The sequence below is a fragment of the Panthera pardus genome, unplaced genomic scaffold, assembly GCF_024362965.1.
Source record: "Panthera pardus isolate Hobbes unplaced genomic scaffold, ASM2436296v1 HiC_scaffold_1, whole genome shotgun sequence".
NCBI lineage: Eukaryota > Metazoa > Chordata > Mammalia > Carnivora > Felidae > Panthera > Panthera pardus.
In genome coordinates this window covers 62471719-62489304 of record NW_026526654.1, presented here as the reverse complement: position 1 = coordinate 62489304, position 17586 = coordinate 62471719, and the positions used below count along the sequence as shown (strand labels likewise).

At 36.9% G+C, this 17586-nt stretch overlaps 1 protein-coding gene across 1 annotated transcript in view; it reads left to right on the top strand.

The window, feature by feature from the left end:
* VWA8 (von Willebrand factor A domain containing 8) overlaps positions 1-17586 on the top strand; it is a 363559-nt gene that overhangs the window by 181815 nt on the left and 164158 nt on the right. The window contains exon 21 of the mRNA XM_053899178.1: positions 4738-4814. Within this exon, the coding sequence (XP_053755153.1) occupies positions 4738-4814 (77 nt within the window). The remainder of the gene's footprint in view (positions 1-4737; positions 4815-17586) is intronic.

The window sequence follows — 17586 nt, the reverse complement described above, 5'->3', positions numbered from 1 at the left end:
CTTGGAACTATCTGGGGAGAAATCCAGTTAGATATCAAAAAGATTCCTAGAAGATGAAATGATCCATTGTTCTTACATCAGTGAATTTGTCAGTTTAACAGTCAGCTCTAATAACGTTGAATCTTTTGTAGGTGAAATGTGTAAATTGGATCATTGGAAAACTTGGCCAGTTTTTACTAGTCTGGAACTCATCACAGTTTCCAATATTCACTATCTTTATTAACATGATCACAGTTCATATCTTACTGGGATTTTATACCCTTTTCCAGTACTTTCCAAATTCTTTGTATTCATTCATTGGACAAATGTTTATTGAATGCATTATTGTGTCAGGCTCTGTGCTGGGCTCTGGGCAAACCAGCAATAAATAGTCCTGGACCCTGCCCTCAGGACATTTTCAGTTCACAGAACAGTGGATGAGAGAGACTTTATAAACAAGTTGTCACCCATATAAATCCTACTTATGCTTAAGAAGGAAAAATAAAGGGTAGTGTGGGAGGTGAGGAAGAGCCTAACTTACACTGGGAGGTAGGAGAAGCCTTTGTGAAGAAGGGAATTAAGGTAATGAGTGTGAATGACTAAGATGGTGAATGATAGAAAAGCTCCCCAAGGAGAAGGATGTGCATGTGCAAGGCCCCTGAGGTAGGAAGAGCTTGGAATCTTTTAAGGACTGAAGGAAGCTGAGTGTGACTAGAACAGTGTTTGGGTGGAGAAGAGTGGACACTGGAGGCCTGGAGGAATGAGTGGAGGCTAGAGCATGTAGGACCTTACAGGCCACAGGAAGAATTTTCACACTTACTCTAAATGCGGTGAGAAGCTACTGAGTGGGGTTGAGCAGAATGACATAATCTAATTTATCTGTTAAGAACATTACTCCAGCTGGCAGTGTGGAAAATACATTCAAAATAGCATGAATGAATGAATAGAATGAACAAATGAATAGAGTGAATGAATGAATGAATGTAGGGAGCTCAGTTGTGAGACTATTGCAGGTACATATTCTTGCTGCACAAAGTCTGTGGATGAGCAGTGTTGGTGCCACTTGGAAGCATCTTAGAGATGCAGAATCTCAGACTCCAGCCCAGACCTACCAAATCATTCTGCGTCTTGTTAAGATCTGAGAGGTGATTCATTTGCTCATCAAAGCTTGAGAACCACTGTTCTAGACAAGATAAGATATTCCTTTGGTTTAAGATGATTCCAGAGAAATTTGACAGACTTAAGATCTATTTTGGAGATAGATATGAGAGGAATAGTAATGAATTGAGAGGGAGTCAGAAGTACTGAGGATGACTGGGGTCACTGCCATAAACACCTGGGGAGATGTAGATATCATTAATTCATTAGACAAATTAGCTGAGCACCTATTTAGTGTGAGCACCGTTCTAGACACTAGCAATACAGTAGTGTACAAGACAAGCTTCTTGAGCTAACATTTCCAGTCCGGGGTAAAGGTAACACACAAGCAAATAAATTGACGGAATGTTAAATGATAATAAATGCTTTGGAGAAAGATAGGGTTAGCTCTTGATTTTTCCTCCTGAAAAAGGTCTTCCTCCCCTAGTCTTTCCTATCCATTTGCTCAAGGAATTATCTAGAAGTAACCTTTGATCTTTCTTTTCCTTTACCCTCCCTTATCCAGTTTGTGAGCCAGTTTTGTCAGCTTTACTTGCAAAACAAGTTGAATCTGTCTTTCTCCACTTGTACCTCCCTAATCTAAGCCATCACTGTCTCTTGCCTGGATTCTGGAAGTAGCATTCCAACTGGTTCCCAGTTTCCATCCTTACCCCCTCCCTTATAATTCACTCTCCATACCTATGTATTAGTTCATGTCACTTCCCTGCTAAAAAATCTTGTAATGGGGGCTCCTAGGTGGTTCAGTTGGTTGGACGTCCAACTTTGGCTCAGGTCATGATCTCACAGTTCATGAGTTCAAGCCCCACATCAGGCCCTGTGCTGACAACTGAGAGCCTGGAGCCTGCTTCGGATTCTGTGTCTCCCTGTCTCTCTGCCCCTTCCCTGCTTATTCTCTCTCTCTCTCTCTCTCTCTCTCTCTCTCTCTCAAAAATAAATAAATAAATATAAATATATATATATATATATATATACACACATATATATGTGTGTATATATATATATATATATATATATATATATATATATATATATATATAAATGGCTCCCTATCGAATAGAATAAAATCCCACTTCTTCACCTTGACTTGTAAACTTGGTTGGTTAGACCCTACTTACTTTTATTTCTTTATCTTGTATATTCTTCTCTTGCCTACAACACTTGAACACATGGGCTGCTCCTCAGATATCCTAAGCTTATATGTACTTTAGGGGATCAGCTGTAGCAACTCTTCTCCTGGAATGCCCCTTCTGGAATCTTGATAGCACTGGCTCCTCGTCATCTAGATCTCAGCTTAAAGTTACCTGAGGAAAGGTCTTCACTTCTAAATCAATGTCAATAACCACCCAGTTAGTATTACCTCACCCTATCTTAACTGTGTGTAGAGAACATCACTGCTTGATAATTTTCTTTGTTAGTTGTCTAGCTATATGTTGCTGGCTTTCTACCTACTTTTCTAATCTACCTTCCAATCCTTCTGTCTCCACACTTCTGAAATGGGAGTTCCAGAAGAGTGGAAACCTTATCTGTCTCGTTCACTGGTCTCTCTCCTGACATGTGCCAACACTCAGTAAATGTTTGTTTATATGTTGAGTGGATAAACAATCAATCTCCTGGATTCCAGTCTCTCCTCTTTCAGTATAGTTTGCATATTATCGTCATATTGTCCTTCTTTAAATATTGATTTCATTCTGTTTCCCTGAATTGAGGGTATACAATGGATCTTAATTGCTTGCTACTGTGTGTTTCTGTGTGTGCTTCATATCTCTGTCGTATTTATTAATTGGTAATCATTCCAGCCCTCTTAGTCTCTCTTGCATCTGTCATCTTAAGACATATTTAGTGGGCCAAAGAGAAGAGAAAGATTCTAAGGTTATTAGAATCTATGTCATATAAGTTAGCAGTTATTTATCTACACTGGCGACTTGTCTTCTGTGCTCCCTGTGTATGTATCTTGCCTCCTTTTGAGAACTGTGAGGGACAACTTCTCATATTTTCTTTGCGAATTTGTTTATCTTAGAGGAACTGTCACAGTTCTTGGACTATGAGAATGCTCAATAAATACTCATTTGATTGATTTGAATTTCTATCCTCTGTACTTGTAGAATGCCTTTCTTTACAAGATATTTGAGCGTGTAGCAGAAATACCAATGCCTGCTTCCTTCTATTTGGGTCCTGCTCTTACTGCTTAGCGCCATGCATTTTCCTGATCTGCCTAATGATTTCCTTAGGATGGACTCCTAGCAGTAGGGGAGGAGAAAATTCAAGGCCCCATTTCCCTAAATCAATTCCAAAGTGAGAGAAATATAATCCATAATGTTGGGACTAAAAGCATGAGCATCAGAATCAGACAGACCTGGATTTGAATCCTGGCTGTGTGACCACGAACATGTTGCTTGGCTTTTCTGAGACTTGGTGTCTTGATTTGTGAAGTTGGAATAATCAAAATACTTACCTCATAGAGCTGTTATGGTAATTAAATGAAAGAACACAGGTAAATACCTAGCATAGAGCTTGGCAGGGAGGGTATAAGATATCAGTAAGTGTTATTTATCGCTATGACTACATATGACTATGGAATTTAGCTTTTTGACGACTTCTACTCTTCCCACACAAGTTACTTGTTAAAAGAGTCACATTCCGTTAATAGAGTATTCCACCTCTAAGAGAAAACTTTAAAATGGGGAACTAGCAGGGGAGTGGTTTCCATTTTTAACAGTCTGTCTTCTACAAAAGGATGGCAACAACTCTCAGCATCAATAAGTGGTAAGGACATGAGGACGTTCCTAACAAGAGCAGATATAGTTGAAACTTTTTTTTTTTTTTAAGAGAGAAAGAGTGCATAAGAGCTGAGAAGAAGGGAGGGAGAGAGAGAATCTTAAGCAGGTTCCATGCTCAGCACAGAGCGCCACGTGAGGATCCATCTCATGACCCTGAGATCATGATGTGAACTGAAATCAATAATTGGACGCTCAACTGACTGAGCCATCTAGGTGCCCCGAGTTGAGACTTATTAATAAACCTTGGTTATAATTTAGGTTTCCAAGGTTTTAAAGGACTGAAAGGGGGATAAAAGGAGAAAAATAAATGAGTGATTAACACCGAAGTACGGTGTTGTATTCATCTGTCTTCAAAAACCATACTTCTGAAGAACCACTGGCAAAATCGTTGTTTTTATACTTAGTTTATTGCCTTTGATGCCATTCTTCAAATTTGAAATAATTAATATTGTACTATAGCATCTATATTTAAGTGTAAAACTGTAGAACAGAAAAAACAAGCTGTAGAAGGCTAAAAGTTATTATGAAGTTCCTTGTAAATAAAAAGAATGTGTTTAGTGTATTTTATGTAAATTAACCTAGTGTACTTAGAAGTAACTTTTTAAAAAATCTTTCTGTCAGAAGTTGTGCTGTATTTGTTTGCTGTATGTAAACATATATATATATATATATATGTATGTATATATGTATATATGTATGTTTTCATTAACAATAAGCTGAAACAGTACAACTTTGAGAAAGTACATGTTGGCAAAAGATTCTTCTGGTTTGTTTTACCTCCACAAAAGTCTCTTTTTGTTTAACGCTGCTTGTGTAATTACAGGGTGTAGGAAAGAACAAGATTGTTGACAGATTCCTTCACCTGCTCAACAGACCTCGAGAATACATTCAGCTGCACAGGTAAAAGTGTAAGACCCACAACCTCTTGAGATGTAGTTTAATTATTTATTTTTCTCCCAGTACAATTTAAAAATACTTTTTTAAAAGCCCATTTTATAAGCCAGTTTTATTTCTGTTCCTCCTGTCCTTATCTTTCTCCTCCTTAAAAGGCAATAAAACATGGCAAAATTTATTTTTAAAGTGACTAATGCTTTATAAACATGAATAAATAGATATTTTGTGGACAGAGAGTGATGAACATTACATTCTAGGAGCAGATTTCATCAACATAAAGGCCCTTAAATTGGAATAAAAATATTAGAGGCTAAGCCCATTCACTAACAGGAAGCTAAAATAGCTCACAAGGAGAAACAATATACTATATGATCTCAGGAATGAGGTAAGAAACCAAAAATATAGAATAAGTTATTGGTCTCCTTGCCTTCCTTATAAACACTTTGTGGATTATTTAGTTTTGTGTGGTCAGAATGCTGGTTCAGGGATAGCTTTTAATCAAATAGATTTTCTTGACATGAATTGTTTTTACCTGTATCAGCCAACCTGCTCTAAATCTTTCTAAAATAAAAGTAAGTAGCAGATCCACCAAAATAGAGACAGAGACAAAGAGATGGAGAGAGAGAGAGAGAGAGAGAGAGAAATAGAGAAATCAAGGAATATACCAAGTAATAAGCAGGTTAAAACTAGATTTAATTGTTATTTTAATCCCAGGAGATAAAACATATTGTGTAGTGGGTGTTACTCAGTTACTCACTTAAGCATCTGACTCTTGATTCATGCTCAGGTCATGATCTCACAATTCATGAGATCAAGTCCCACATTGGGCTCTGCACTGACAGTGTGGAGCCTGCTTGGAATTCTCTTTCTCCTTCTCTCTTTGCCCCTTCCCCACTCACACTCTCACTCTCTCAAAATAAACATTTAAAAATATGTATATATTGTGTAGTGGAAAAAACATTGGATTGAGTTGCAAGAATTAGTTTCTCATTTGAGTCCTTCTATTAAATAATATGTTCTTGGGAGAAAAATGTAAGAAAAAAGAAAGCAGAATTAATGAGTCATGAAAGAAAGAGAAGAGAACCAAAGTAAAGCTGAGAGATAGTAAAAAACAAAAAACAAAATCTCCCTCTTGGGATTTATACCTCTGGCTATTATGGAGATGGAGTAAGTGGTACCAGATTAGTCCTACCATAGTAAAGAATTATAAAACTGCACAAGACTCACAAATACTGGGAAACTTACAACTACCTGGGATCTGTGAGCTAAACAAGTACCAGAGGTCCCACATGATTAGGAGCCTCCATTAAACACTCCTGGCATTTGGAAGATATTCTATAGAGTGTGTGCTTTAGAAGTACAACCAGTCTGTCTGTAAAATAAAAGCTGCTTTATGCTCATCCTTAATAAGTTTAACTGGGTGTTGTATGGAAACCAATTTGACAATAAATTTCATATTAAAAAATAAAATAAATAAATAAAAATGAAAAAAAAAGCCTTGAGAAAACAAGGATGCTTGCTATTTAGCAGTATTTTTGGACGCTTTTCTCATGCACAATGACTTTAAAAATTAAAGGGATGGATGTTAGGGGGGAAATGTCTTTAAAAGATCCGTCTAATTCACAAGTACATTAACTGCCTAGCCAAACAAACTTCACATGAAATGAAGGAAGACTGTAAAATCCATTCAACAATATATAGCATCCATAATGTCAAGCATTCAATAGAAAATTACTAGACATACAAAGAAGCAGGAAAATTGGTCAGTAGAAATAAAACCCAAAATGACAGACGGTGGAATTAGCAGACAAGGACTATAAAACAATTGCCATAAATATATTCAGGCATTTAAAGGAGAAAAAATGAGTATAATGAGGGAATACTTAGGAATTCTCAATATAGACATGGCAACTCTAAAAAAAGCAGTCTCACATATGAGCAATCGGAGTCTCAAAAGAAAGGAGAAAGAATGAGTCAGAACAATATTTGAAGATATAATGGTGGAAAAATTCCCAAATTTGATGGAAAGCATAAAATCACCAATCCAGGAAACTCAGTGACTTTCAAGTAGGATAAACAGGAGACCTCAACAAAGTACACTATATTTAAATTGTTGAAAATTGGAAGATAAAAATCTTTAAAACTGCCAGAGAGGAAAAAAGACATATTACAGGGGAAAAAACATTACAGAAGGAAAATGATAAAAATGACTGCTGATTTTTCATATGTAGTAAATACAAACCACAATTCAGTGAAATGATTATTTTCAAAGTGCCAAAAGAAGAAAAAAAAGTGAGAAGTGAGTGTCAAATAGTGTGTTTGGAAAAAAAAAATCTTTAAAAATAGATATTTTCAGATAAACAAGAGCTGAGGGTATTTTTTCAACAGCAGACCTGCATAATATAAATAAATTACAGCGCAGCATTTTCCATGAACATAGATACAAAAATCTATAAACAGTATTAAAAAATCAACTTCCAGAATATATAAAAAGGATAATACATCGTAATCAAGTGAGTTTTATCCCAGGATTGTAAGGTTGACTTAACATTTGAAAATCAAACAATGTGACTCATTCAATCTATAGCATAAGGGAAAAGCTATGTGATCATCTCAATCATTGCAAAAAAAAAAAAAAAGTATTTGGTAAGATTTAATACCCATTCATGATAAAATGTTGTAACACATTACAAATAGCAGGAAACTTCCTCAACTTAAGAAGAGACATTTATGAAAAACCTGCAGCTAACTTATATTTAATGGTGAAAAGCTAAATGCTCTCTTTCTATAATGGGGGAAAAAGCAGAGATATTCACTATTCGACATTATGCTGCAGGCCCTAGTCAGTGCAATAAGACAAGAAAAAACTAAAGCTAAAATACATATTTAAATGAAAGAAGTAAATTGTCTTTATTTAAAGATGACATGATTGTATATATAGAAAATTCTAGGAAATCTACAAAAAAAAAAAAGCCATCAGAATAAGTGAGTTGAGAAAGATCACAGGATACTAGGTCAATGTGGAGCATCAGTTTTATTTTTATATAATAGCAATGGACAAAGAAAAGTAATTTTTAACTATTATTTATAATAGGATAAAAACATAAAATACATAGGAATAAATTTAACAAAATATGTGCAAATTTTAATTTGCTGATTTTAATAGGGCATAGCAAGGCCATCTCAATCCCTTAACTTGCATAGGTCACCTGCATAGTTTTGGAAATTTTCTAGCCTATTCCTTCATCTTCTCATGGTTCTTCTTTATTTGAATAATAACTTATATAAACCTAGGAATTTCAACTCACCTTTTTTAGGAATTTACTATGTCAAGATTATAGAACTATGTGTTTTAGGGGATTTAGAAAGGAATAAGAAACATGATTTCTATCTTTAAAGAGCTATAATACTGTCCTTGTTTATAGTTATTTCAATATTTTATGTTCCCCTGAATCTGAAGAACTACCTTTTCCCCTCATCCTTAAGCTTTAAAACAAGTTTTTCTTCCTACATGGACAAAGTTTGAAGAAAATAATGAAAGAATCAAAGTTTGACTAGTTTGCTAGTTCTCACCTGAATAACTTTTGTTTATAACATCACAGTTCTAGTTTTTGAGCCTTAAAGCACATGGCAAGACCCATATTTTATATTTTTAAGGATGATAGAGTGAGCATTGCAGTTGTTCATTCTTAGAATTTGTGCTATTTTATTTTGGTTGCATTGTGTTTAGTTTCTACTGTTTAGTGATGCCCTTAAAAATATGTAATTACTTGGAAGTTTTAATTAGTGTATATTCCCATGCCACTTAAGCATACAATGTCAATTTGAGCAAAAACATATGAATTTAAATTTTAGATTTTAAAATAAGCAGAAAGCCAACTTATTTTAAAGATGACATCGGGGCGCCTGGGTGGCTCAGTCGGTTGAGCGTCCGGCTTCAGCTCAGGTCATGATCTCGCAGTCTGTGAGTTCGAGCCCCGCGTCAGGCTCTGTGCTGACTGCTCAGAGCCTGGAGCCTGCTTCGGATTCTGTGTCCCCCTCTCTCTCTGTCCCTCCCCTACTCGTGCTCTGTCTCTGTCTCAGAAATAAATAAACATTAAAATAAAATTAAAAAAAAAAAAAAAGATGACATCAAAGATTGAAATTGGCTCACAAATTTATGCCCCAGAAATAAGGAAGTCACTTTATGTGAGAGTCCCTTTGTATGATGGGACAGTTTTTCCATTTCTATATATTGGACACCAAAATACTTTAAAAGAAATAGGCTGTGTTAGGCTGAATTATATCAATTAATTTTGATTGTGAATTATGGAGGTTACTTAGCACAATCAGTAAAAAAGAAGACAAAGAAATAAAACAGGTACTTAGTAATTATTCCTGGGTGTATGTCATCATCACACTGATTGTAAACAGGCCTTTGTTTATTATTCATTATCTTCAATAGTTCTAAGAGGTTTTGATCTTATTTTTCTAGGAATTATTCATTGTCTTCTAATTATTGGTATAAAGTTGTTACAATATCATCTTATGATATTTTAATGTCCTTAGGCTCAGTAATGATGTCTTCATTTTTATACCTGGTATTGGTTACTTGTCTTCTCTTTCTTTTATTCGTGATCAGTTTTTCCAGGAGGTTATCAATATTATTGGTCTGTTCAAGCAACCAACTTCTGGTATTACTGAACCTCTCTTTTGTGTGTTTCTTTTCTAGTCAGTATTTTCTGATTTTATCTTGATTATACCCTTCCTTTTATTTCCTTTGGATTTAATCTGCTTTTCTGTTTTAAACTCTTTTATATGAATGTTGAAGTAATTGATTTTTTTACCTTTTATTTATGTATGTTTGAGGGTATCTATCTTTGGGTCTCCCTTTGGCTCTCAGTTCCTTCATCTCTGATTAAGAAAGGTAGACAAGGTAATTTGTAGCATCTTTTGGCTCTATATCCCAAAATCTTTGAATAAGCAAGAAGAAGATGGTATTCAAGGTACTTTAGAAAGCTGGGAAGATTAGCGGTGCCTGGGTGGCTCAGTCAGTTAGGGTCTGGCTTCGGCTCAGGTCATGATCTCACAGTTCATGAGTTCAAGCCCCATGTTGGGCTCTGTGCTGACAGCTCAGAGCCTGGAGACTGCTTCAAATTCTGTGTCTTCCTCTCTCTCTGCCCCTGACCTTCTCACTGTCCCTCTCTCTCTCTCTCAAAAATAAATAAGTCATTTTTTAAAAAGTTCGGAAGATGAGAGAAAGATACCACATGCATTTTCTGCCTACAATACATTTTATACCTACTTTTTGTCTTAAGGTAACAAATGATCCATAAATAGTAAAGAATTGTGTTCTGCTTATTTGTGTTCTGTGGTAAATTTGACATTGGCCACATAAATGTATAGATGTGTTATCTATGAAAAAACTTTCTAAATTAAAAATGTAATAACAATTTCAAAGCCTAATATTTGTATAATTTTTGTTGATAGTACCCATTGCTACATTACTGACTGATGATTTATTATAAATAAAATATCTACTCACTGTAACAGGGACTCAGGTATCTCTATTTTGCAATATTTGATACTGAATTTGTTATATAAAGTTGGAAGTAAAAACTCTCCATTTCTATTTAACATATGTAATATTAATGGATTTTTATTAATTAAATTTGACCTTCTCACAAAGTTCAATGTGGGGAGTTTTTTCATTATACACAGCTTTGGGGCTATATTTGACATAAAATTTAAAGTCATAAAATTGCTTTAAGAGAAACATATGTTTTAAAAGACCTAAAAATAGCAATCAAAAAAATATCCTGGACTTCTCTGATCTACGGGTGACCTACATAACATCTTTACTTTGTTTATTTTAGATTCCTTTTAATGGATTTGTGCTATTACCATCTAAATAATAAGTCACATTCAATTTAGTTTATAGATGCCATTCCAACAAAATTAGTTATGGGCCACTCAAACATAATCTTGATAAGCAAAAGCATCACCAAACATACATGAATAAAACCTACAACCCGTGTATTTTTTAACTATTACCATCTTATGTTTTAATGATCAGATCCCATAAAATGAGGAAGCTGGGCAATTTAATTCATGTCTTTAGTTAAAATCAGGATGTTGTCCTGAGTATGATTTAGGTAATTTAAAAGATTAATGGATATAATTACTTTTACGGTGCGTATTGCAAATAGAAGAGACTACATGGCTCATATTTGTGAAGTACATCTGTTTACTTGTTTTTCCACAATGTCATGTTACTTTGAGGTTCAAGAGGACACTTGATATGTCACCTTTTGCAGCTGTATTTCCTCTGTGGATAAAAGTACACTTCTATATTAAGAATTATCTTAAGGCTTTGAAATACTTATTTTACCAGGTTTTTTTTTCATTTGCTAACTTTCATATATGAAGATGATGGCACAGATCATCATTAGCATGACCTATATGCTCTTGGTTATTTTTTTTAATAGTGACGCCCATTGTAAATATAGAGTTCCCAGGTTCTCTGTATAGTTCAAACTTTCTCTTTAGTAGGATCTTCCTCATCTATGCTCACCTTATTTCAGACTGGACCATTCTATGTCCTACTCACAAGTTTTGAACTTGTAGCCATGCCTGTCTTTATTTTGTCATCTAAAATGCACTCTTTCTCATGGGGCGCCTGGGTGGCTCAGTCAGTTAAATGTCTGACTTTGGCTCAGGTCATGATCTCACAGTTCATGAGTTCGAGCCCCACATCAGGCTCTGTGCTGACAGCTGAGAGCCTGGAGCCTGCTTTGGATTCTGTGTCTCCCTCTCTCTGCCCCTCCCTTGCTCACACTCTGTCTCTCTGTCTTTTTCTCTCTCTCTCTCTCTCTCCCAAAAATAAATAAATATTTTTAAAAATTTTAATAAAATAAGTAAAATGCACTGTGTTTCTCTCCTAATCCTTCAGATTGGGCCCAGTTTTACTTCTACATGGAATCTTTTCTGATTTGTCATTCTGGGTGTAACCATCCCTTCCTTTGAAACTTCATAGTATGGACTAAATGTGTACCATTGTGAAAGAAAGAACGTGAGTTTCAGAGATCAAGTCCTATCTTTACCACTAACTTTTTGGTGGCCTTGAACTTCTTGAGTCCTATTTTCCTTACTTACCAAATTTAAATAATAATATTTCAATATTATTATTACGGATAATATTCAATAAGATTATTATGGATGGTTGTGAAAATTAAAGGAGAGAATGTATGGAAAGGAGCGTTCACATGTCTGACATATTTTAGGCACTTAAATATGTAGGCAAGCTAATAAATATTAGTTTCTTGCTACATGCCCCACTTTTTTTTTATCTCACTCTGATTTGCATTATAGTTAATTTCTATATCTCATTTCCATCCACTCCACTTTCCCCAGTCAAGCCTCCCCATCTAAATAGGGAATTTTTTGAGAGCAGGAGTCTGGTTTATTCATTAGATATTAATTCATTTATCTAATATGTATTTATTAGATTCTTACTGCTTGTCAGTGGCTGTCTTAGCACTGATGCCCTATAGATGATGATACTGATCTTGACCTAAAGGAGCTTGCTTGCTTGTCAGTGGGTAAGACTACAACATTTGCCATATAGTATTGAATATAAGCTATGAAAAAGGCACTTGCAGGTTCTGTGGGAACCTTGAAGAGAGGTGCCCAACAGTCTGTGTACCCGTGTGTGATATGGGAAGGTGTCTGGAGAAGGTGGCACTCAAACTGAGTGTGAAGGGAGAAGTAGGAGTTTTCTAAGTGTAGAGCAGAGCATGGGACATCATGGTTATTAAAAACATGCTATCTAAAAGCCAGGAGGTGAGAGAGGCAGCGTGGTATGGCATGGGTTGTATGTGCATAGATGCAAGAGTTGTTGCCAAGAGGAAGATACGGGCACAGCATAATTGAACATGTAAGACTTATCCTCAGGCTGAAGAAAACTGAATATGACAGCATAAATTTAGAAATTCACAAAGTCCCAGAGGGAAAATAGATGTATCGACAGAAAATAGAAGAACTGAAAGCTTTTCTAAGTCTCATAGAAAAAATTATTTTTGAGCCATCAAGCCATCCTTAGCACTGATAAGAGCATTAGAGAATTGGAGGCACGTCACGTGTCAGCTGCTACGCAAAACCTTCTGAGATACTCCTGTCTCACCCTACCCATTATGAATTTGAAAATCTATTTTAGAAGCTGCTATTTTATCAGCAGTTGGACAGTAGTTCTCCCACTAAGAATGCCTTCTGCTGCCTCTTTTTCACTAAAGGATTTATGTCAGTCCCTCCAACCTTTCCATGTAGATCTTTAGGCTTGTAATAATTTTTTACTCTTTTCCGGATGATCTTCAAATCCACTTATATTTCCATATTATTTTGGTTTCTTTATTTAACAAATATGTACATAGCAGCTACTCTGTACTGAGCATTGCTGTAAACTCTTTTCAGATTGTAACTCATTTCTGCCCACTGCAACTCTACAAGATCAGTACTATTCCCATCTCTGTTTTGCCAGTGAGGACACCGAGGCACAGAGAAGTTAAATAACTTGGCTGAGGTTACAGAGCGGGCTTCTTACAGTCTGGGGTCAGCCATGTGTTCTAATCACTGCACCATGTTGCTTCTTGACTTTGTTGTGCTAATCAAATAGTATTTTAGGGATGATAGTGTTTTAGTAAATTCCTTACTAAAGTACCAGCCATGTGGAAAACTGTCATATAAGTCTTACTTTCTAGTCTTACTTTCTTACTTTCTAATCCATGTATATACTAGCTTGATTTTTTTACTTCTACCATCCTATTTCTAATCCTTGCTCAACTTGACCCCAAGTTCTTTCCTTCGGCCAGTTTTCCATATTTTTCCATTTTTTCAATAGTAATCTCTTAATGAAATTTCTTTTTCTGTTTTCTTGACCACTTTTCCAGATTATTAAACTGACTTTGCCTCCTCATCACACCTCCCCTGGGGTGTATCATCAACCATCACCCAGGTAATTCATAAAAACATTAACCAAATTAATTCTCGTGGCCTTTTACGTGATGTCCCTCCTGGGCCGACACTGCTTCTGACCTCTCGTGCTCCCGCCGCAGATTGAGGGTTAGAGAGGTGGCTGAGTCCAAGCTGCACAGACACCCCTGAAACTAGGAGAATCAGCGACCAGCATGCTCTAGGCTATTTTGGAAGAGAAGACTGGAAAGAAGGAGGAGCTTTCATTTCTACTTCCTAAGTCCCAAGCTAAATAAGCTTGAGAACCACCAGTGCCTTGTGCATTTTTTCTTAGTTCTGTTCCATCCCTTGCCATTAGAGAAGAGCTACATTCCTTTCAAGTGTTATGTACTTTTTTTAGATTGAGAAAAACTTTAAAAATCCAAAAAATGTAAATAGAACTATGTAACACCTACCCAAACTTACCCCTGAGATTTAACAACTGTTAATATTTTTCTCAAATTTGATTCTACTCTTCCTTTTACAGAAATAAAACACTGTGATTAGAGCTAAAGTCCCCTTCAGCCACCACCCCAATCCTATCTCCCCTTCTTCAAGTCAATCACTAATGTCAGTTTAGTCTATAACCTTCCAACCCTTTGTGGGTGTTTTTCTTTTAACTTGTAAAAGACATTTTTGTTATGAGAATTATTATCTCACACTGACTTCCATTATAGAATTAGTGATACTCTGATGGGAGAGAGATCAAAAAAAGTTTCAGTCCTTAGCTGTAATAAAAATCAACTCAAACTTACAGTTGTTTCAATATCAGATTCTCTGAACATGCTTACCATCACATCCTAACCACTTAATCTGCTCTTCTCTCTTTGGGCCTCTCCAGCTAGCATCAGTGGCTGGTTTCTCACAGCACCCTGAGAAGCAGGGAGAGTGAAGAAGTATCTTGAGCTGGTGCCTTATACTTCTCACCAGTCTTTTTACTTATTAAAATCTAAAATGCTTCATAAAGCGCGGCTCCTCATAAGGAAGGCAGGTATTGCTGTGGCCAGACACTCCAGATGATGCCAACAGTGACAACATGAGCAGACGGGGCTGGCATGACATGTTTAGATTAAGTAAGCCGATTTGTGTGTCTCACTGGGATTGCTCACTTCACAGCTCCATTAAGTAATTTCTATTAACTGAGATGTAACTATAATATTTCATACAGGAAGAACGAAGAACATCGCTAGAAAAATCTAAGAATTGTTGTTTGCATTTTTACATCATTCATGTCTTCAGGCCATCAACAAATATCTAGGCTAGGTATTCTAGAACCAGAGCCAGAGATGGAAATGTTTGTGTAAGTAATTTTAGAGGGAGAGCTTTGAGGTAAAACTTGCAGGGAGGCCAAGGAGTTAGGTAGGATACAGCTGTGGAAAAGAGAGGTTTTAGACCATCTGGCCTCAGCCAGAGAGCTCTGGAGCATGAATGGTACTGCTCAGCTATCCCATTTGGAAGCAAGATGGGCCAGCCTTTTTTGCCCCCATATCAGTAAGTCATTGGTTACAGGCTGTCCCCTAGGGGAGGTTAAGGGGGACCCTCTAACTCCCAGGCATTTCTGGGCAGAGTAGCTCCCCAGTGGTGGAGGGCAGTTCTTTGGAGAAGGGTGCAGCTATGAGTTGTCAGAAGTCATGCTGCAGTAGCCGGGGGCCAGGTGTATTTGGTGGTAAAGGAGATCTGTGCAGGGTGCCAATGGCATATACTGTAAGGAACCTTTTCTGAGGGACAGCACAGTCCATAGCACTGTTCTAGGCCTTGAGAAATACAGCATTGAACAAGACAGCTGAGGTCATTTCTGTCATGAAGCTTTCTAGTGGTAATGAGGAAACATGCAGTAAATAACACAATAAACAGGGAAGTATCAATGCTGTGAAGGAAATTATGTGAAAATGTTTTAAAGGCTGATGTGATAAGGAGTGAATGGGTAAGCTTGGCAGCAATGACCATCTTCATAATTGTGGTGGAATTTGCAATAAGACATTCCAGCATTTCAGTAGCTTTGTCTGTTCTAGAGATTCAGTGGATGAATTGACCCAGTGTAAGATGAATCCATAAAAGATTGCAGATGACCGTGAGCTGTGAGAACATGGGCTAGTGATAGGTTGGAATAACACTCCAGCCAACAGCCTGAGGTCCCAGGCCTAGCTAGGGTCTGACCCAGGGTGATAGGATGAGAGGAAATAGGGTACCAGGGATACAGATACCAAGGGGAGTATTGGTGTGATAATCAGAAAATGGAGAGAACAGAGGCAGAAGTATATGCAACTTGTTATAAATCCCCAAATATGAGATTTATAACCTCTATGGACAATACCAGTGAGTCATGTGTCTTATCCCCTGATTAGAATAGGAAGTCAGGAACTGAGCAGGGCTGAGCCTATAGCCAAGTGAAACTGAATAAAGCAAGGGACAGGACTACAAGCTTTGCACTCCGTACCAACAAAGGTGTCTTCTGTATTATATACACACACGCATTCTGAATGTGAGGGTTTTGTTTTATTTTTAACCAACCTTCAGGGGCAGCTGCATATAATTGAATATCATTTTCCACCGAGGACTTCAGTTCTGCTGCTGCATCACTGGAACTAGTAGCACTTTTTACCGGTTTCTGCTCATAACTGGTTAAATGACAATAATGCTACAGTCCAGGCTATGAGTATGTTCTCAGATACAGTTTTTAGGAATGCCTTGTGTCAAAAATCAGAAACCATTTGTTATACAACTGGGCTAAAATAAAATGGAAGCCTCACATTTTTGAAGGAAAGCATGAGTTTGGGTAACTTCTTTGAGCCCAAAGTTTATCAGAGAGTTATTATAAGGATTAAATGATATATGTCACATGTAACTAGGACAGTGCCTGGTATGTGGTAAGGAGCCAGTTAAAATTAAACCTCCTATCTATAAGTCTGTATCATCTTCTATCCATATATAGGTGAGAGCCACATCTTCTGCCCCTTCTTCTATTCTTAGCTTTAGATCTGCATTTTTCTTTTACAAATATCCACGTAAGTATCTCTGGGGCATTTCAAATCCAAAATATCCATCTCTTCTTACCAACTCTTCTTTTTCAATGTTCTCCAGCCCCCTTTCTAGACCTGGTTCATGGCAGGTGTCAATTATGGAATTGGTGAAGGAAAGAATAGATGTTTCCTCTCCGTGCTTACAGAGCCCTGTATCCAGTCACCTGGCCTGTAAGCCCGGTACCTTTTGTCTTTCCCTACTCTTCACCTTGACAGTCATTCATTATGAAATCATGTCTTCATTTTTTAAGGTCTCCTAAATATCTTCCTCTTTTCCTTTCCCACAGCCACAGGCCATGCCCGGACTATTACATTCGTTTATTTTCCTGCACTCCAGAGTTGTAAACAAGTCCTTTCAATTCCATCCTTCTAATAGATATAGTATCTCCTTCCCTCCTTCTCTGGGCCATAATTCCATTCCTCTTCTCTTGCTTAGATTATTGTGGTAGTCTCCTGGCTAAGAACTCAGCCTCCAGTCTATCTTTCTTATGTTTCCCATTGTTCCAGCCAATGAAGTTGATAACTTATTGTCCTGCTCAGAACCCTCTAATGACTCCCATTGCCAACAGCATCCAGTCTGTACTCCTTAGTTTGAGCCTCATCTGCTTCACTGGTCTTACTTCCAGCCTTTTTCTCCCACATACTTATGCTTAAGCCAAATGAACTGCTTATGATTCCTGAGTATCACGTGCAGCTCTTATAGCCTGGAGTGCCTTTCTCATCAACTCTGCCTGGGAAAGTCTTACTTAACCTACTTTTAACTAAGCTAGCCC